Genomic DNA, 19,513 nt, shown 5'->3' with positions numbered 1-19,513 from the left:
GAGCAGCCAGGCACAGCTCCCACATTGGATACACGTGTGTAGCTGCAGTTCTTAAAAAATTCTCTATCTACACATTTGTTTTGTTTGTGTTTTTTTTTTTTTTTCTCCTTTTTTTTTTTTTCTTTTTTTTCCAACCCTCTAGATGCAACACATCTACCCTCCTCCGGACCCGCCAGGCCGGCCGGGCTCCTCCGAGAAACACGGACGGGGCTTCGGAAACGTCCTGGCCCGTGGCCGCGGGGCAAAGCAAGGTCCTGGCGCCGGGGGCTCCCCGCTGGCCCCCTCGGTGTCCGCAGCAGCCCCTGCACCCCGGCGCTCACAGGCACTGGCTGCAGCCGCACTTGCTGGGCTTCTCCACCTCCTCCACGAAGGTCGCGCCGTTGCTGCACTCGAAGGCGTATTTTCGGCGCCGCGGCCGCAGCCCGGTGCAGCAGCCGGCACCGCTGTCACCGCCGCAGGCACCCCGGCACTGCACCCAGGCCACCGGCCGCGTGGTCTGGCAGATGGCGTAGCCCCGCTGCACCTGGTGGTAGTCCCGCACCGGCTCCCCCCGGCACTCGAGCTCTGCAGGACAGCGGGACTCAGCCGGGCACGCGGTCCCCCGGCACCGCCACCCTGGCGCCTGCTGCCCCACCACCTACCTTGGTCGCACAGGGCCCCGGTGTAGCCGCTGTGGCACTCGCAGGTGGGTTGGCCACCCGGGGCGAGGCGGCAGCGGCCGTGGCGGCAGGGCAGGAGGCGGCAGGGGTCAGGCGGTGCGGCTGGCTGGTTGCACAGGGCGCCCTGGTAGCCCTGGTGGCACTGGCAGCTGTAGGAGAGGGCGTCGAGGGGCAGGCACAGCCCGTGCACACACCTGCAGGCACCCACGGCCGTCAGGTGCCTGCTGCGAGGCACAGCACGGCACCGACACGCGCGGCACGGTGCCACCAGCATGGGTACGGCACGGCACGGGTGTGACACGGCACGGTGACCGCATGCAATGGCTGGGCCACTTGTGGGGCAGAACCGGCGCCGTGGGGCAGCCGGCAGGGTGGTGGCACTCACTTGTGCCCTTGGCAGGGGCCGCCGCGGGGCTGGTCGCAGTGGGGCCCGTCCCAGCCGGGCTCGCAGTGGCAGACGGGGCCGTGCGCGCCGGCGGGTTGGCAGATGCCGTGCAGGCAGTAGAGCTTGCGGCAGGGCTCGCAGCCCGGCACCACGCCGGGCGTCATCCGCGTCTTGGTGAAGTCCTGCAGCTCGTTGTTGATGTAGAGGTTGCGGATGCACCCGTGGAAGCTGGTGCCGTTGAGGAGCTGCCAGAGGCGGAAGGCGGCCGAGTTGACGTCCACGGGCATCCCTGCGGAGAGCGGGGCCGTCACCGTGTGCCCGGCCACCCCCTGCCTCCCTCACCGCCCTGCTGACCCCGTACCTCCCACGTAGAGCGGGGCCTCGCTGTTCAGCGTGTAGTGCTTGCCCGAGTTGTCCATGGTCATGGGGCTGCCGCCGTCGATGGAGAGGTTCACCATCTGGTCGAAGGTCACCAGCTCCACGGTGTGGAACTGCCCGTCGTTGATGGTCTCGGCACTGGCAGGAGGGCCGTGTCAGCGGGACACACCCTGTCCCCCCGGTGCGGCACCGTGCCCGTGCAACGGGGTCGGGGCCGCGGGGATCAGGGGCGGCCGGTACCTGTATATGGCTGAGCTGGGCTGGGTGCCAGGGTCGTAGCTGACCCTGACATGGCCCTGGTACAGCTCCACGGCCATGTGGTCGCTGTCGCCGTTGTACAGCAGGATGCCGTTGCCCTCAGCCGTGGAGACCTGGGGGTGGGAGAGGTGGGACCCCGCACCCCATATGTTCCCCCCCCGCCCTGCATGGCCCCGCGCCCTCACCTGCAGGGTGATGTTGGCCCGGGGCCAGTCCTGCAGGTCGGTGAACTGCAGGTACGTGTCGCGGTCCACGAAGTTGACGCTCAGCAGCTTCTCGCACTTGGGGCCGCCGAAGCCGGGCAGGCACTGGCAGAGGGCGCGGGCGCCCCGCTCCACGCAGGCGGCCCCGTTCTGGCACTCGGCTCGCTCGCAGGGGCCGGGCTGGCCGGCGGCACGGGGCGGCATCTCGCACAGCTGCCCGCTGCGGGGCCGAGGGCGCGCTGGGCACGGGGCTGGGAAAGCTCCCTCCCCGTCACCCCCCGCCCCACGGGATGCTGGCACCACAGTGGGGTCCCCACCTGCCCTGCCCGGTGCCAGCAGCACCAGGGGGACACAAGGATGCCAAGCCCTGCCCTGGGGACCTTCCCGGGGAGCACACCACGGGAATGGGGATGGCCTCTCCTCGTACATTGCAGGGATGGCTGGATGCGGTGGCCAGGACTGGTCCCTCCTGCGCGGTGACACCCCCGTTAACCCCCCCGGCGGTACCTGTAGCCCTCGGTGCAGAGGCAGGAGTAGCCGTTCACCTCGTCCACGCAGCGAGCGTTGTTCTGGCACCGGTGGTCCTGGCAGTCGTCGAAGTCCTCGCTGCAGTTGCTCCCCACGTAGCCGGGCACGCACTCGCACCTGGGGCAGGATGGGGATCACGGCTGCCCCGACCCCGCTGCGACTCTCCAGCACCCCTCCCCTGTGCCCCCCACCACCCTGCAAGCTGCAGCCCCCCAAAAACAACCCCGCTGTGGGCCGGGGCTCACCTGGGCCCTTGGCTGGTGGAGATGCACGTGGAGCCGTGCTGGCAGGGGCTGAGCTCGGCCGAGCAGAAATCTGGTGGCTGCTCGCAGAAATCCCCTGTGGAGCAGAAAGGGGGTGCCGGGGGGTACCCAAAGGGGTCCCCACACAGCTCCAGACCCCGAGGGACAGCCTCAGACCCCAGAGAAACTCCGGGCACGGCCGCTGATGGGATGGCGAGGCCGTGGGGCCAGCTGGCTCCCGCACCAGTTACCTGCGTAGCGGGCAGGGCACAGGCAGGTGTAGTTGGTGGCCCCGGGCACGCAGGAGCCCCCGTTCTCACAGCTGTGCTCCTTGCAGGGGTCACTGATGGTGTGGCAGCTCGGGCCCTCAAAGCCCTCTGCACACAGGCACCTACAAGGCAGAAAACAGCATTTTGGGGCAATCTCCCCAAAAACACTGGCACGTGACCTTGGCACAGAGCACACGTGCGCACGGGGGCTCCGGGGAGCAGGGCCCTGCGCACCCCTGCCCTGCAGCTGCCCCGGGAGCAGCGCGGCCCAGCCGGGCCGGGCGCTCGGTGAGGATGCTGAGTTGCCAAGACAACGGGCTGAGAGAGGCCATTTAGCGCGGCAGGCCGGGAGGCTGCGCAGCCCTCCTCCTCCCGCAGCCCGGCGGCTATTTTCGGCTGCTAATTGCGCCCCAGTTCCCAGAAAAGCCTGAAGCGTTCGGGGTAGTGAGGGTCAGGCAGGGGCACGGCAGCGGGACCAGGGCCGCATCCTGTGTGTACCAGGGCTGCAAACAGTGCCCAGCAGAGGGACAGAGGTGCTGGGTCTCCAGGAGCTGGGCAGTGTCCCAGAGGAAGGAAGCACCTTGCATGTCCCTGGGGTGCCGGAGCTCCACGCCGCTGCCCCAACACCCAAATTTTAAGGGTCCCCATGCAGCACTCACCTGAACCCGGCTCCTTCCCCCTCCTGGGGCTGGCAGGTGCCGCCGTTGGCACAGGGTTTGGAGGAGCAGCCATCGAGAGCCACCTCGCAGTCCCTACCCTGGGGACGGAGGGAGCAGTGGGAGCGAGGAGGGGGCCATGGCACCGTGCCCCGTCCCCCCCCCCCGGCTGCTGTGGGCGTGCAGAGCCCCCGTGCTGTGACCCCACACGGTGCAGGGACGTGTCCCCCCTGGCTGGGGACCCCAGGGCCACGCTACCTTGTAGCCGGCGGGGCAGGCGCAGCGGTAGGAGCCGAGCGGGTCGTTGTGGCAGGTGCCCTGGTTCTGGCAGGGGCTGGAGAGGCAGGGGTTGCACTTGGCCTGGATGCTCAGGGCTGGGGGCCCTGCGGGGAGGGAAGCGGGGATGCGGCCGTGAGCACGGGGAGGCAGCGGGGACGGCCACGTGCTTGTTGGTCACCAGGGATTTGCCACCAGCAAGGGGACAGAAAAAACCCTATTTGATGAAATCCTCCACACGCCGGTGTCCCTCGTGCCCACGGAGCATCGCTGCCGTGCACGGAGCAGGAGGCAGCCGGGCTCGCCCACGGAGGGCACGGGTGGACGGACAGACAGACAGACGGACAGACAGCCCGGGCGCTGCTCACCCTGGCACTCAAACTTCTTGGCGGGGGTGGTGAGCAGCAGCTTCCCTTCCATGTCGGGGGGCCCGGCGCAGCGGGCGATGCCCGGCTCCTTGTACCCCGTCTTGACCCAGCTGGAGAGCCAGCGCAGGTTGCAGCTGCAGTACAGGGGGTTGGCCCCGATGGCTCTGCAGGGGAAGGAAGGGCAAAGCTGGGGGCCCCGAGGGCTGCGGTGCCTCCCCCCCTGCCCACGTCCCCCGTCCTGGTGCTAAAACACCCTGAGCCCCCAGCCCACTGCAGGGAAGGGCGCTTCATCTGCCACGCCTGGAAAATGCAGGGAAAAAAAATCTCCCACAGCCCCAGCACGGGCAAGCAGGGGGGTAAGAGAGGCAGGGCGGACGCGAGGCGGTGGGGACGGAGCACGCCGTGCTCGGGAGAGGTGCCAGGCCTTGAGGAGGCAGCAGCGGCACGAGCCGGCAGCAGCGGGGCTGTGCAGGGCTGTCACTGCCGGCGGGCGGCGAGACGGAGGGCTGCTAGTGCTCGCGGCAAGGGGCAGGGGTGGCGAGGGCAGGGGGTCTTCCCGAGGGCGGCCCATCAATTCAGGTGCTCTCAGCATCCGCAGGAGCAGCCTGAGTGCCCCAGATGCCGGGAGCAGGACCAGCTGCCGGCACAGAGAGCAGCAAAGGCGCCACCATGGCACAGCAAACACAGCATGTGCACACCTGGAGCAGGGCTTTCAGCATGGGGAGGGCCAGCACAGCACTGGAACGCCCTGCAAACACTGCCCCCAGCACCAGCCCAAAGGGAACGGGGAGCAGCACGGCCCCCAGACAGCCCTTTTGCAGCTCTCCCAAGCCCGCGTTCAGCCCTCTGCCCGAGGAGATACTCACAGGTGGGACAGGGAGGTGACGTCCGCGAAGATGCCCTCGGGGAGGCTGGAGATGTCATTGCCATGGAGAGACCTGCGGAGAACGGGGAGCCCCGTGATCCCAGCGCCTCCGGGTCCCCTGCGAGTGACACGGGGACGTGGGGACAGCGCGGGGCGGAGAGCAGGGCTGGGGCAGGCACTTACAGCAGCCGCAGGGAGCGCAGGCCCTCGAAGGCCAGCGGCGGGATGCACTGCAGGGAGTTGTAGCTCAGGATCCTGCGCAAGGGAAGGAGGAGGCGACACAGCACGGCGAGCACCACAAGAAGCCGCTGCCAGCTGCACGCCAGCCACCCCACAGCCTGCCCCCCGGCACCCCCGTCAGCTCGGCCACCCCTTCACCCAGGCGGAGGGGGAGATCCTGGTGTCCCCGGCACCCCTGGGCTCTGGGGTCCCCTAGGAACACCCCCCGCAGCTCGGGCAGGCTGCAAGCCCAGGGAGCGCACTTACAGGGTGGTGAGCTGGCTCATGTTGGTGAAGGAGGAGTTGCTGAGGGAGCTGATCCTGTTGTTGCTCAGGTCGCTGCAAAACACAGAGCCCAGGGGCTGGGGCCAGCCCTGCCTCGGCCCCGCTGGCTGCCCACCCTCCCGCACGGCTCCGATGGCCGCGGGGTGCCGGGGCACCGCTCTCAGCCAGCCGTGTCCCCTGCGCGCATCCCTGCCCTCCCGGGGGTGTCACGCCACGGGGACAGCCTGAGCTGTCACCCACGGCTCCCAGCAGAGGGACTGGCTGCTGGGGCTCCTGGCCCCGGCTACTTACACAAGCTGCAGGTACTTGAAGGTGGAGAGCTGCCCCGGCACCTGGGTGAACTGGTTTCCATCCAGGTAGCTAAGGGAGAAGGGAAGCACCTTGGGGTGGCCGAGAAGCACCCTCTGCCCTCCCGCTTCTGCACCGAGCCCCCCACGGGTTTTGGCTGCAGGAGCACCCCCAGCATCACCTCCCTCCCTGCACCCACGGGGATCTCGGGGACCCCCCTGGCTGCCGGGGAGCCGGGACAAACACACGTTTGCACTCCCACGGGCCCCACACGCGGGTCCCCAGGGCAGCCCCCCAGCAGCGTGCGTGCAGGCAGACATGTGCTGCCTCTACACACCCGCCGCGAGCGTGGGCGGCCGTAACCACTCGCGAGGCATGTGTGAGAGAGGATGTGGGGAGAGGAGGGGGGTGCGAGACGGAGCAGGGGTGTGAGGGGGTGTCATGCATATGCATGCGCACAACCCGTGCATGGGGCAGGCTGCTGGGGACCCCGCGCTGTGACAACAGCCCTTGCACACCACCCCTGAGGGCCCTGAGGCTGCAGAGGGGCTCAGCCCCATGCTGGGGTAGCACCTGGGCACGGCCCCTGTGCCCCCAGCCAGGACAGGGGTGCACCCCGACCCCAGACGCCCTGCAGCAGAGCGGCGGAGGATGAAGGGAGAGCCTCAGCACGGCACTCACAGCTCCGTGACGTTCTTGGGGATGCCCCTGGGCAGGGCCTTGAGGTGCTTGTTGCTGCAGCGGACCACGGTGTCAAGGCAGGTGCACTCCTGAGGGCACTGGGGCCGCGGGATGCAGCTCGTCTCCTCCTGACCTGCACGGGACACAAGAGCCGCAGTGTCACCAGGGCACAGGGTGGCAGCCCACGAGCACCAGATGAGGCTGGACTAGGTGGTGTAGTGCGTTATCTAACCCCCCCAGGCAAGGCGCAGGATGCAACCCTTTGGGCTGTGACGAGTTGGAGGAGGATGATTCGTTTGTAAATATTTTCCAGAGGGCTGAAAAGCTGTTCTAATTTTTCTTTAAGAAGGGGCTTTTCTCTCGACATTCATGATCCCTGCCCGCTCCCTCTGCCCAGCTCTGGGGCATCCCTGGGGGAGGGCACCGAGGGGCGGGGGGACCCCAGCTCGCCGTGGGGTGCTGGTGGCTGGCACGGGAGCAGGGGCGGCGCTGGGACGGGAGGATGTGAGTTACCTTCCTCACACCTGAAGTCGGGGAAGGCCACGTCCTGCAGCGGGATCTGCCGGAGGAAGTCGGGGTTTTGGCACCGCGGGTTCCCCGTCACGATCTTCCTCTTGCGCAGCCAGTCCCCCAGCCAGGCCAGCTGGCAGTTGCAGTTGAAGGGGTTGGCGAGCAGGTTCCTGCACATGGGGGGGAGCCAGGGGGCACCACCTGAGACCCGGGGCAGCCCCCCGGGTCTGCTGCACCTCCCGCACCCCCGGTGCGACAGGGAAGCCGAGGGGCCGGGACCACCACCCGCCTCCACCCTCCCTCCAGCCCCTCTGTGAGCACCCCCGGGGTGGGGGCAGCTCCCCAGGGCCCCTGACGTACAGCGTGGAGAGGGACTGCAGCGTGTCGAAGGCGCCTGGCGCGATGGTGCTGATCTGGTTGTCGTACAGCGAGAGCAGGCGCACGTTGCGCAGCCCCGTGAAGCTGTCGTTGTGGATGCAGCTGATGCGGTTGTTCCTCAGCATCCTGCGGGGAATCAGGGCACCTAATAACCGTGCCCGGGCTGCGCACACCTCAGGCAGGACCTGGGCGGCTGGAGAAGCCTCTGCCCACCCTCAGGGGATGCAGCTGAGCCCAGCCCCAGCTCTGGATGCAGCCAGGGGCTGGGTACGGTGCTCCCGAGCTGGCCCCACAGCGATGCCGACAGCACCAGCCCGGTGGCATGGGCAAAAGGAGCAGGGACATCCCCGTCCCCATGGTGGAGGGAGACTCACAGGGTCCTGAGCCCGTCCAGGCCCCTGAACATGCCGCTGCGCACCGACTCCAGCTGGTTGACGGTGAGGTGCAGCTCGCTGACAGACGCGGCCCCCTCGAACGCCCCGTCCTCGATCTCGGACACCTTGTTGTTGCTGAGGTTGCTGCAGGGAGGAGCAAGCAGCAGGCTGGGACAGGGGGGCTCTGCCCTGGCTGCAACCCAAACCTGCCACCTTGAGTCCCACCGAACACCCCACGATGGTGGGGGTCCCTCGGGGGGGCATGTGCCCCCGTTTCGCACCCCGACATCAGGACCCCGTGCACCTTCCCACCCCCAGGCACTGCCGGCAGGGCTGTGCCTGCCTGATCCTCACATTTTCTTCAGGTGAGGGAGCTTCTTGAAGATGCCGGTGGCCTCCAGGACAGAGATTTCGTTGTTGTTCAAGCGCCTGGGGTGGGCAGCAGGGAAAAGAGCTCAGGAGATGGCTGCGAAGAGCCTGGCACAAACCGAACCCTCAGCGAAACCCGGCGCCGGCGAGGCTGCGGCCGCGGGAGGGGAGGGCAGCGGCTCTTACAGCTCGGCCGTGGACTGCGGGATGCGCTCCGGGATCTTGGTGAGCTTCAGGTTGGAGCACTCGACCACGCCGGACTCGCAGCGGCACTTCGGGGGGCAGACCACGTCGCTGTTGCACTCGCTGTTGAGCTGGTAGTCCTCCGTCCCTGCGCGAGGGCAGGGGCTCGGGGGCTGCCCAGCGCTTTTGGTAGCGCAGCACCCAGACCTCAGCAACCATAAAATACGGGAAACGCAGGCCCAGAGCTCCGGGTCCTGCACGAGCACCCCTGCCTCTTACCTGGGATGAAATACTGCTCCTTGGCTGCAGAAAGAAAAAGCACATCAGCACCACCAAGTGCACGGCAGGGGACGGAGGGCTGCAGGAGGGGGACGAGGACGGCTCTCACCCGAGCAGCGAAACTTCTTGCTCTTGATCTGCCCGATGCGCTTGTTGGCCAGGCGCCGGGGGCTGGCGCAGCGGGCGCCGCTGGTCTCGATGGGGTTGGCGCGGAGGAAATCCGCCAGCCACTTCAGGTTGCAGTCGCAGACGAAGGGGTTCTGGGCCAGGTGCCTGCGCCGAGGGCAGCGGGTGACCAGCAGCCACGCCGGGGGATACCTGCTGCCACCGCACGGGGACCCCACTGCAGCACCCCCCAGGACGCCGCCCTGCAGCGAGGGCACTCACAGGGTCTGGATGGCCCGCAGGGAGGTGAAGGTGCCCTTGGCCAGGCTCTGGATCTTGTTGTCGTAGAGCGAGAGCAGCGAGAGGTTCTGCAGGTCCTGGAAGGCGTCCGCCCGCACGCAGTTGATCTTGTTGGCGTTGAGGAGCCTGGCGGGGAAGGCAGGAGGTGAGGATGTGGCGAACCCCGAACCCCAGGGCCGATGGCACCAACGGCCCCGGTGTCCCCGCGGAGCATCCCACCGGAGCCTTACAGCAGCTGCAGGGCAAAAAGTCCCCCGAAGACGCCCTTGGGGAGGTCCGTGATCTTGTTGCCGTACAGCACCCTGGAGAAAAGGGGGGCGTGAGGGGTCGGGTGGGGGCGGCACGGGGCAGCACCCGGGGGTGCCACCTCCACCCTGCGCCCGTGCCCCCGGTGCGGGCACTCACAGCGAGTTCAGCGAGCGCAGCCCCTGGAAGGCGTCGGGGGCGATCTCTGAGATCTGGTTGTTGCTCAGGTCTCTGAAACCCAAAGGGACAAGGTGGCCTCACCCCCTTTTTCCTTCACCCCACATCCCCGTCCTCCTGCTGGGGTCCTCCCGGCAGCAGCCTGGGGGGTTCGGGGTGCTGGGGCCGGGGCGCACGCTTACATCCTCCGCAGCTTCTTGTAGGGGGAGAAGGCACCGGGGGGGATGGACTTGATGCCGTTGAGCTCCAGGCGTCTGCAATAAGAAAGAGGAGAGGTGAGGGCTGGGGGCTGGCTGAGCCCCAGCACCCCCTGGACGGGCTGGGGGGGCTGCAAGACCTCAGGCTCGCACTGAATCGCCCCACTGGAGCAGCACTGGGGACAACTTGCAGCTTGTGGTCAGGGCTTTCTCCAGGAGGGAAGGTGACGTGGGGGGGACCACAATGGGGGGGCACATAGGGCAGGGGGCAGCACTGGGGGCAGGGGCAGCACCTCCTCCCCCCAGCAGCCTGGGTCTGGGGGCGCCGGCTGCCTCACATGCCTGGCATCCCAGCAGGGGCTTTGCGCCGTAATTGGATTCCCCTAAGGAGATTATTTCTCTATTTACATTTTTAATGCAGCTAAATCCAGGGATGAACCTGGGCAGTGGGAGGGAAGGGCAAGGCCCTCTACCCCGTAGGGCCACTCGTCCCCGTGTCCCCCCGCCCTGAGCCACCCGCCGCCGCGGCCCCGCACTCACATCTCCGTCATGGTCTCGGGCAGGTTGGCGGGGATGGCCGTCAGCCCCTTGCCCCGACAGTCCACGATGCCGTTGCTGCAAGTGCACATGGCCGGGCAGGAGCCGGAGGACAAGCTGCAGAGCTGGGCACGAGCCGCCTCCGTTTGTCCTGCCGGGGAAGTGGCCAGCACGGGGATTGCAAAGGGCTGGGACAGGAGGGTGGCACCGCCCCGGGAGGGGACCCTGGTGGCACAGAGCTACGGGTGCACAAGGTCCCGCTGTGCCCCAACCCCATCCAGAGGGCATGGCCTTCTGGGCACGGACTTACACCCCCTTGTCACAGCAACAGGGTGCAGGTGTCCCCGTGGTGTCCCCACACCAGGGCTGGAGCCCGTGGCACGCAGCTGAGCCCAGGCAGCAGAGGTGGGCTGAATCCACGGGGCAGACTTTGTGCCCCCTGTCCGAGTCCCTGCCCCGGTGCCCGCCGCCTCCCCGAGCCCCTCACCGGAGCAGCTGAACTCATTCTTCTGGATCTCGGCCACGTTGAGGCCGCGGAGCTGGGCTGGAGCCGCGCACTGGGTGAAGAGCCCGATGGTGGGGCGCTGGCGGAGCCACTGCGACAGCCAGGCCAGGTGGCAGTCGCAGAAGAGGTGGTTGGAGTGCAGGCGGCTGCGGGAGGACGGGGGGTCAGCGGCTGGGGGATGCCCCCTGCCCACCATCCCGAGCTCTGGTGGCCCCATTTTCTCCAACCCAAAGGCCACTGGCACACGGAGAGGGTGCGGAGGCAGTCATGGGGAACCTGAGGGCATCTTCCCGGGTTGCCAAGGCCACCTCGCCTGGGGGATGGCCCCTCCAGCCCCTCCGTCCCCTCCCACCCCCACGGCCCCCCACTCACAAGGTCCGCAGCTTGGGCATGTGGTTGAAGCTGGACACGGGGATGGAAGTGATGTTGTTGTTGTTCAGGGTCCTGCGGGAAGGCAGAGGGGGGCAGGTCAGGGGGCGCGGGATGGTCCAGGCGGCACCAACCCCTGGGAGCAGCGGCACCCACCCACTCCCCACTTTGGGGATGGAGAGGCGAGGGAGGGCATGTGGGCTGGGGACTGCAGCTGGCCCCTGGCCACTTACAGGACCTCCAGGCCCCGCAGGGCACGGAAAGCACCGTCCTCGATGCAGCTGATCTGGTTCTTGTCCAGTTGCCTACGGGAGAAAGCAGCAGGAGCGTTGCTGGGACAGCGCAGGGCCGCCGGCTGGCTCCCCGTACTGCCCGCTGCCCAGCCGGCCCCAGACACCTCCGTGCCAGCCCGTGCCCGGCCCTGCTGCCACTCACAGGTTCTTGAGGTCGGTGGCCCCGCGGAAAGCTTTCCTGGGGATGGCCTGGATGAAGTTCTCGCTCAGGTCCCTGCGGGAGAAACAGGCAGGAAGGAAAATGAGCAGCGCCTGCACGACACGATGCTGCGTGGGATGAGTGTGTCCCCAGGCAGGGTCACGGCATCCAGGGGTGCCCAAGGGGCTCTGCACAACCGTAATTCGGCCCCCAGGGACCTGTAGCCCCACTGGCTGTGCCAAGGTGACCCTGGCTCCATCCAGGGGGGCTGCACGTGGCTGGGGACCCCCGGCACTGGTGTCCCCCAGCTCCTATGAGCAGAGCAGCAGGGCACAGCTCTGGGAAAACCCTCAGCACTTAAATACCCTGTGACTGCTATAATTACAGGTCCCTGCTGATTAACCGGTAATTACACTTGGCGGCTCCGGCGGGCATTCCCATGGAGCCTGCCCCGCGCTTCAGAGGGCACCCATAATCAGGTCATTAATTTATCACCGTCCGTGCCTGCGCACCGGGGGTTGGATGCCCTGCCTGCACCCAGGCTGGCTTTTAACAAGTGTGGTGGCCAAAATCTCACTGCAAAGTGGGCTCGGGGGGCACCAGCTCAGCCCACCCCAACGCAGGGCCCATGGCCGTAGCTGGCAATGGGGACCTGGCCACTGGGAAGTAGATTTGAGCCCTATGATGCCGTTCCCTCTGCCACCCCGGGGTCCGGGAGCCCCTCTGAGCTCAGCAGACACCTGCACTGCCTGCTCCACACTCCCAGAGCCCTCCTCCAGCTTCCTGTGGGGCAGGAGGCCGAAACCTCGCTCGTGTTTCTCCACTCGCAGCCCCGGCGTGCCCGGGGAGCGAATCCCGGCGTCTGCCTGCAAGCTGCTCACTTCCAGCTCGCGAGGCAAACGCAGCGAGAAGGTTGCAAAACTCCGCGAGGCTTCTCCCCTTCACAGCTTTCCGTGGCAGGCACCGAAGAGGTGCTGCCGTTCGGGGTGCTGAAGCCAAGAGGGACAGACGCTGGATGCGAGGGTTTCAGCAAGGCCCCGGTGCCGCGCGCACGCTGCCGGCACGGTTACCCAGCTGACGACAACAGGACAAACACATGCTTTGCCTGCGGGATCCTCAGCCACCGGCGTTAGAACAAGGCCCGGCCCCTTCCCTCCTGGTGTTTCGTCGCTCCCAGCTATGTTTGCTTTACACTTTGGCACCGAGGAAACAGCAGATGGCACGGCTTCTCCTCGCTCCGCCGCACGCCTCCCCGCACCCTCGGCGGCTGTGCCAGCGCCACCTCGCTCCCCTCCAAACACCCTGCCTGTCCTTTCTGGGTTTGCTTCCTCTCTGGTTTCGCTTCTAGTTTTTTTTCTAAGACCTCAAGTTCAGGAGCTCCTGATGGCTGAAGCCAGAAGGCGCCCAAGCAGCTGGACCATCCACAGCTCCTCCGCCCCCTTGCCGCGGGGACCACACAGCTCCCTGCACGGTGAGGGCGCAGAGGGCTCTGATAGTCCTGGGGTGTGAAGGGGGAGGGTGAGGAGGGGTGAGCAGGCTGTGGGGCTGTGCAGCCTCCCTCTTGTGAGTGCCAGAGGGCAGAGATAAATGCCTGCACTGCCCACAGCCTGGGTGAGCCCTCCGGGGGGCTGCAGCCACCCGCTCACCCGAAGTGGGAAGCTCGCACCTCCTACGCTCAGCAGGCATGGTCTGGCTCAGGCTCTCCGCAGCCCGTCTGCAAAGCAGGGCCCCTGCTTGCTCCCCAGGAACATTTCCACCCCTTCCTGGCCCAGCCCCATCGCAGGCACCTTCTGTCCCCGCTCTCACCTCCTGGAGGGCTTTCTGGCCCAGCAGATGCCTGCTAATTAGCAGCCACCATCCCCGGCCCACGGCTGCGACTGGGGAGGGCGCATGCTTCACTTCCCCGTCTCCCAGCGCCTTACGGCCGGGCTCCTGGGCCATGTGCTGGCAGGACGTCGGTGTTTGAGCACCTGCTGCAGCAGGATGGGGTCTTGAAGATTCAACTGCTCAGATCTCATCCCCCAGAACGCGAGAGAGACCCCGTTGCGTGCACGGTGCTGGCCGGTGTGACATGAGGACGTGCCGCAGAGCAGGCGGTGCCCTCGCAGGGGGGGACGAGCCGGGAGCCCCGGCACGGTGCCAGGCGGGGGGCACGGCCCCCTCGGGGCTGGCAGGGGCTCGGCAGCGGGAGCCAACCCCCCAGCGTGCTGCCCTGCCCGGCGCTTAGCGGGGCGCCCGAGCAAAAACTGTTCGACATCACTTCCCAGTGGGGAGCCCGCTCAGGCAAACAAACCCCGGCAGCCTTAATCTCTGCCGCCAGAGCCCGGCGGGCGGGAGGGGGCCGCAGCGGCCAGGCGGGGAGGCCGGGGCTGTCACCACGCTCCCATTCTCCCGGCTAATCCCGACTTCACACTTTAACCTGATTGAGCCTTGTTTGGAGAGCTGGCTCCCCGTGCGCCGCCAGGGGATTAGGGCCGGGCGCAGCGGGGAGGTAATCGCTTCCTAGTGGTGCCGGCCCCGTGTCCTCCGAGCCCCCCGCTGCCTGCCAAGCGTGCTGGCAGGGCCTGGCAGCCCCCGACACGGTGCCCCCCGTGCTTCAGGTCCCTGCAGCGGGCAGCACGGCTTGGCAGCATCCGCCGGGGTGAGTGGGATAAATGCTGGGGGGGTCCCCACCCTTGGGGGGGGCTGTGCTGGGTGAGACCTTGCTGGAGGAATCAAGTGAGGGCCATGGCACTATTAAGCAACGCGGGGTCCCCACACAAGCTGTTTGTCCCAGGGCAGAGGGACAGACAGAGCACGTCCCTGCCGCACAATTTCCTCGAGGTAGCAGCAAGACTGTGATGCTGTGAGGATGCGGTGCCCAAGAAGGGGTGTCCTGCCCCCCCCGGGAGCTGCTGCTGCTGGGGACAGATGTCCTGCAGCTGCACTAGCAGGGAGCTGGGGGACCGAGGCAGGGTTTTGCCCACCGTGCCACCCACCCCTGGCCCCACCTCGGGTTTGCGCTCCCGCAGTGTGAGCATTACGTCAGGCTGTTTGATTTTTAATGGGCTCCGCCAGCCCAGCTGCCACGCTGGCCGAGGGCGATGGGGCAGACCGCCCTCCTGCATCGTCCCTGCCCCACAGTGCCACCCCCGAGGTCACCGGGAGCCTGCTGCCACCAACCAGGGCGAGGGAGGACAGGCACAGTCCCCCAGGAATGACTGTGCAGGGACAGTGAACCTGGGCTCACCCCGATGCTGGCTGTCCCCCGCCCAGCCACAGCAGGGTCCCCGCTCCATTCTCTGCCTGTCCCTGCCCCTCCTGGGGTCCCAGGGGCTGCTTCTGCCGCGGTTCAAGGGCGAGCAGCTGGCTGCTGCGGGGAGCATCCAGCCTCCGCGCCGCGGCACAGCCCTCCCGCGAGCCAGCCCCGCTGGCAGCCGGAGCGAGCGCTTCATCAGGCGGCCCCAGCCGCCAACAATTACGTGCTGAGTAAATCGATGGGATATAATTGGACTATTAAGATCTCATTATCCTCCTGGCTCCCGGTGCTGCAGCTCGCAGCGCGCTGGGGAGACCGTGACCTGCAGCCAGAGAGACTGCCGCCCGACCCGCGCAGCCGGAGGGGCACCGAGGACAGGGCGCACGGTGTCACTTCCATCACCTGCTGCCGTGCCACCTCTGGGGGTGATCCCTGCACCCCAACACAGGGCCTGGAGCTGGTCCTGCTGCCCCAGGAGCCAGGCAGATCTGGGCTGTGGGACAGTCCTCGCGAGGGGACGCGAGGGTGGCACATGTCCCCACTGCCCTGAGAGGCTCAGGGAGCGCGCGCTGCCCCCAGCCCCACTGCCCGCCCTCCCGGGGGACGCGGGTGCCGCACGAGCCACTGCAGCCGGAGCGCTGTGTCGCTCGGAGAGCCAGGCAGAGCAGGGGCAAGAGCGGGTCCTGCGTGGGCTGCACTGCACATCCAGAGCCACGGGGCTCTGCTCGGCGGGGAGGGATGTTGTGGTAACAGGAGGAGCTGGCCGGGGAAAAGAGGGGAGGGTGGGCGGGAGGCGGAGGGGGAATAAAGCATCTGCCACCCACCCTGGAGCGTCTTCAGAGAGGGAAACAAGTTAAAAGCAGCAGCTCTAATGGAAACACAAGTGCAATAACAAGCTGCAAACCCCACGTGTCTGCCACCGCCCCCTCCCCACGCTGTCCCTTTGTTCCAGCAACCTCTTTAGCTGCGGGAAGGGGAGCGGACGCCAGGCCCAGGCATCGCCACCCGCTCCCCGGCACAGCAAAACAACTCAAGGGAGCGACGGCGCCCGCCCCAGCACCGCTGCCTGCAGAGGGACCTGCTGCGTGGCTGAGACTGCCCGGGCTCGGGCAGTAGCTGAAGCACCCACACAGCCCTGTGGTGGTCAGCACAGGGTCAGTCCCTCCTCACCCCGTGCACCAAGGCCAGCTGCACCTGCTGGGTGCCAGTGCTGTGCCACGCCGGGAGCAACGCCGGGCTCCAGCAGGATGGGAAACTCGCACCCTCCAGCACACGGCCTGCACTGCCTGCTCACGGCAGCAGACACCCCGACTCCATGCAGCAGCGCTCCTCCAAAGTGCAAATGAAAAAACAAATAGCTCTCCTGCCCAGCCAGCCCCGGCGCTGCGGGGAGCTGGCTGCACCTCTCATTAGCGGGCTTGTCCCGAGGTTTGCTGAGCTCAGAGCTAATTGACTCCCAGCCTCTGAGGCTTTTAATTGCTAATAAGTGTGAAGCCTGCCCTGCCGGCCCTCCTGGATTCCTCCGAGGTGCGAATGAGGCTGAGCCAAGCCGAGATCTGTGTCCCGGCTGTCCCAGCCTGGCCAGGAGAGGTGCGAGGCTGCCCGAACCCTGCTCCCAGCTCTGGCATGGGCTGAAGCAAACCCTCTGGCCTGGAGGGTGCTCTGGAACCAGCGCTGACCTCCACGAGACCCAGCCGGAGTTACATGGCGAGATGCCCTGCGAGTTGGCAGTCAGGGGATGTGTCAGCGGGACAGCTCAGATCCTGCCCGGCAGCTGGAAAAAGATCTCACACAGCGCTGGGAGGGAACAGCCCTGATAGGAGAGGGTGCCAGGGGAGAGGCAACGCCCTCAGCCCAGTGGCATCGCTCCTGGGTGGGTCTGGGGGGGCAGCAGCCGGTGGTGGCTGTGCCAGAGGGTCAGGGACTGGAGCCGTGCTGGCTCCCCGCAGAGGAGCACTCCGTAAAGCCCCTGGCACTGAAACACCACGAAAGCCCCTGCCTGCTGCAGGCAGTGCAGCTGCAGCCCTCCGGCCACCAAACATTCCCACCCACGAACCTCCTCCTGTGTTCAACCCCTCCTCCTTGTTTTGGGGAAACAAACGAGGTGCCAGGAGCACGCCTGGGTGCTCGCCTCATCCCCACACGTGGCGCAGCAGCAGGCACAGCAGCACCCTGCAGGGCACAGAGCCCCCAGGTTCCTGGGGGGCTCGCACAGCCCGTCAGCCTCGAAGCGATGGAGCAGCCCCTGTCCCTCCGTAAGCTGCCATGGGGTTGGATAGCTTTGAGGCTAGCCTGTCTCTGCTCCAAACACATCTCACGTCAGGTCCGGGCACCCCAAGAGCCCGCAGTTGGCTCTGAGGTGGGGCACAGCCTCGCAGACGTGCCTGGATGGCCAGGCTCCAGGTTATCCGTGTGTCCAGTTTGCTCTGACAGCCCCCCAGGAAGCTGACAAGCAGAGGCTGTGTGTTCCCCAGGAGGTTGCTACAACTGCAGGCGTTTCACAGAGGCTGAGCAGCTCGCTGCCATCCCCTGCGCCGTGCCAGAGCACGCAGCTCACAGGGGGTCCCAGAGAATGAAGCACGCACACTGCTACCGCTTCTCCTTCGTGCCCATCTCTGCCACGTTACGCATCCCTGGCCGCATTTCAAACAGCTCAAGCAGGGATTGCAGTGCAGGCTCCAGCTGAGAGAAGGGGACCTAGCACCAGAGAGCTGTGCTCACGGTCTGCACCGCTCCCCAAAGCCCTGCGTGTGCTGCTGGCCCGGGCTGTGTGTGCAGCTATGGCCACCAGCACCCAGCGCGCTGGCCCCGGTCTCCTCGGCACGCTGGTGGCTCGCTGCCCGTGGCTCTAGGACCCAGGGAGAGGAGGCACCGAGGCTGATTACCCCTGACAGAGCGGGCCTGCCGGGTTTATTTTTAACAGTTCTGATTGAAGCTGGTTTCCTGCTGACATTAACACTCCTGCATCATTATCGGCTCCCCGGCTCCCAGCCACCAGGATTAAAGCGGGGATGAAGTCCCCGGGCGGCGGGGTCCTGGCCGCATTCCCCGCAGAGGGAGGATGCCCACGCGGACGCTTCTGGCAGCTGCCAAGGGAGAGATGAGGGGCATCGGTGGCAGGCTGCGGGGCTGGCACCAGGGGATGCACGGCAGGCAGAGCTCACGCACACGGGAACCGTCCCCGTGCAGCCTCGGGACAGCGGCACCCTCCCTGCGTGTTGCTTGCCCAGGCCAGCAGCGAGGTCCTGGTTCCAGGCACGGTCCCATTCCAGCACCCCCCAGCTCCTGGAGGGGGGCACAAGGCAGGGGTCGCAGCCCCTTTATTTTCAGGCTGGGCAATGCAAAGGGGAGCTGGTAGCAGGGCTCCCTGGGGGGCAGAGCTGGGTGCTCAGAGCTGAAATCCTCTTTTATTTTATTTTTTCCTTAAGAAACAGTCAAATTCCAATGCATGCGGGCTAAAAATACACCCCAGTCTGCCAAGGACTCTGCCCGCTCCTGCATCTCTTGGATGATTCACATTTTGTCGGATTCCAAGATTAAAAATACCAGGGTTTGGAGACAAGCACGTCTCAAGAAGGTGTCAGAGCCCGGCGGGAAGCAGCAGCAGCCCCAAGCTGCGAGGAGGCACGGCCGGATCCTGGCACGGCCTGGTCCTGGCACACTGTGGCTCCTCGCCTGTCCCCACCTTGCCCACAGCAGCCGGGGCAACCCCGCTGTGCACCCCCAGGCAGCTCCCAGAGGGGACGGGTGCCTACGTGGGAGCTTGCCTCCAGCTTGTACCTAGCGTAATTATGTTCCCGGGTATGAAATCACCAGTAACTAATTAGACGGACCCGTTCCCACCTAATACGCCGAAAGCCGCCTCCTAATTAAATATTATGGGGATTTAAAAGCATTTCTGACAACATATTAGGTATGTAAAATACTGCAAATTAGCCGGCTCTCCCACTGAAATCCTGTCAGGGAACAACGCGTCTCGCCGGCCGGGAAGGGGTCCGGGACATGGCTTCATGTGAAGGGGGAGGAGGGCCCCTTCTCCTGGCTGAGCTCTTTATTAGGGCTGGGGATTCACAGAGCACAAAGGCTGCAGCCCAGAAACTCCGAGCCCCTGAGCAAAAGCCCCCGGCATGATCACGGCAGCGAAGGCAGAGGGGATGCCAGGGAGCCCCGAGCTGGTTAGGTTAGCATTAAAGCAAGTTGTCTGCGAGCACGGAGATGAGGCCCCAGACACCGCAGCTTGGAGGGGAACGGGAGTTTTATGCATTATCAGCCCAGCCAGCAGCACGGGCAGGCACGAGGAGATAGCGGGGAGCTGCTCAGATGCTCGGAGAGGCAATTTCCACCCAAACGCGGTGCATTTGATGTCGTGTGAAGCCCATTTCACACACACCGCCTGCCTCTGCCTTGCACAGCATGCGGGGATGGGGCCAGCCCCTGCACAGCCCCAGCCACACAGTGCCCCAGCCACCCTGCTGGGCACCTGGCGGTCCGACCTGGGGTGAGCTGCCCCTGTTGCACCCCTCTGGCCAGCAAACAGCTGGGTTTGGTCCTCATCCTCCCTGCTCGGCTGGAGAGCCCAGCGGGGATGGAGCTGGGGGCCGTGGGATGCTGAGGGGCTGCAGCATCTCCTCTCCTGCACGCAGGAGCAGCACCGTGGCTGCTCCGGGGCCAGGCTCTTCCCCTAAAACCAGAGCAGAGAGCAGGAGGTTTGCACAACAGAGGGCTGGGAGCAAAGGCAGGGATCAGCACTGGGT

General features: G+C 66.4%; 1 protein-coding gene across 1 annotated transcript; it reads right to left on the bottom strand.

Moving 5' to 3' along the window:
• Positions 1-78: 78 nt before the first annotated feature.
• SLIT1 (slit guidance ligand 1) lies at positions 79-14,541 on the bottom strand. The gene is made up of 35 exons (XM_035330085.1): positions 14,500-14,541; positions 12,444-12,532; positions 11,525-11,596; positions 11,323-11,394; positions 11,093-11,164; positions 10,703-10,866; positions 10,219-10,366; positions 9,664-9,735; positions 9,464-9,535; positions 9,289-9,360; positions 9,041-9,184; positions 8,763-8,926; positions 8,654-8,677; positions 8,378-8,522; positions 8,177-8,251; positions 7,823-7,966; positions 7,431-7,574; positions 7,074-7,240; positions 6,561-6,693; positions 5,883-5,951; positions 5,574-5,645; positions 5,271-5,342; positions 5,089-5,160; positions 4,223-4,386; positions 3,837-3,961; positions 3,582-3,679; positions 2,905-3,044; positions 2,657-2,750; positions 2,391-2,528; positions 1,866-2,103; positions 1,663-1,793; positions 1,406-1,560; positions 1,045-1,333; positions 642-853; positions 79-564 (listed from the first exon to the last, which is right to left on the bottom strand). The coding sequence occupies exons 1-35, from the start codon at positions 14,539-14,541 to the stop codon at positions 317-319; spliced, it is 4,332 nt and encodes a 1,443-aa protein (XP_035185976.1). The 3' UTR covers positions 79-316.
• Between the last annotated feature and the right edge of the window lie 4,972 nt (positions 14,542-19,513).

This window comes from Oxyura jamaicensis, chromosome 6 (genome assembly GCF_011077185.1).
Source record: "Oxyura jamaicensis isolate SHBP4307 breed ruddy duck chromosome 6, BPBGC_Ojam_1.0, whole genome shotgun sequence".
Classification (NCBI taxonomy): Eukaryota; Metazoa; Chordata; class Aves; order Anseriformes; family Anatidae; genus Oxyura; species Oxyura jamaicensis.
The sequence above is the reverse complement of the archived record's forward strand: the minus strand, read 5'-3'. Positions and strand labels throughout refer to the sequence as shown.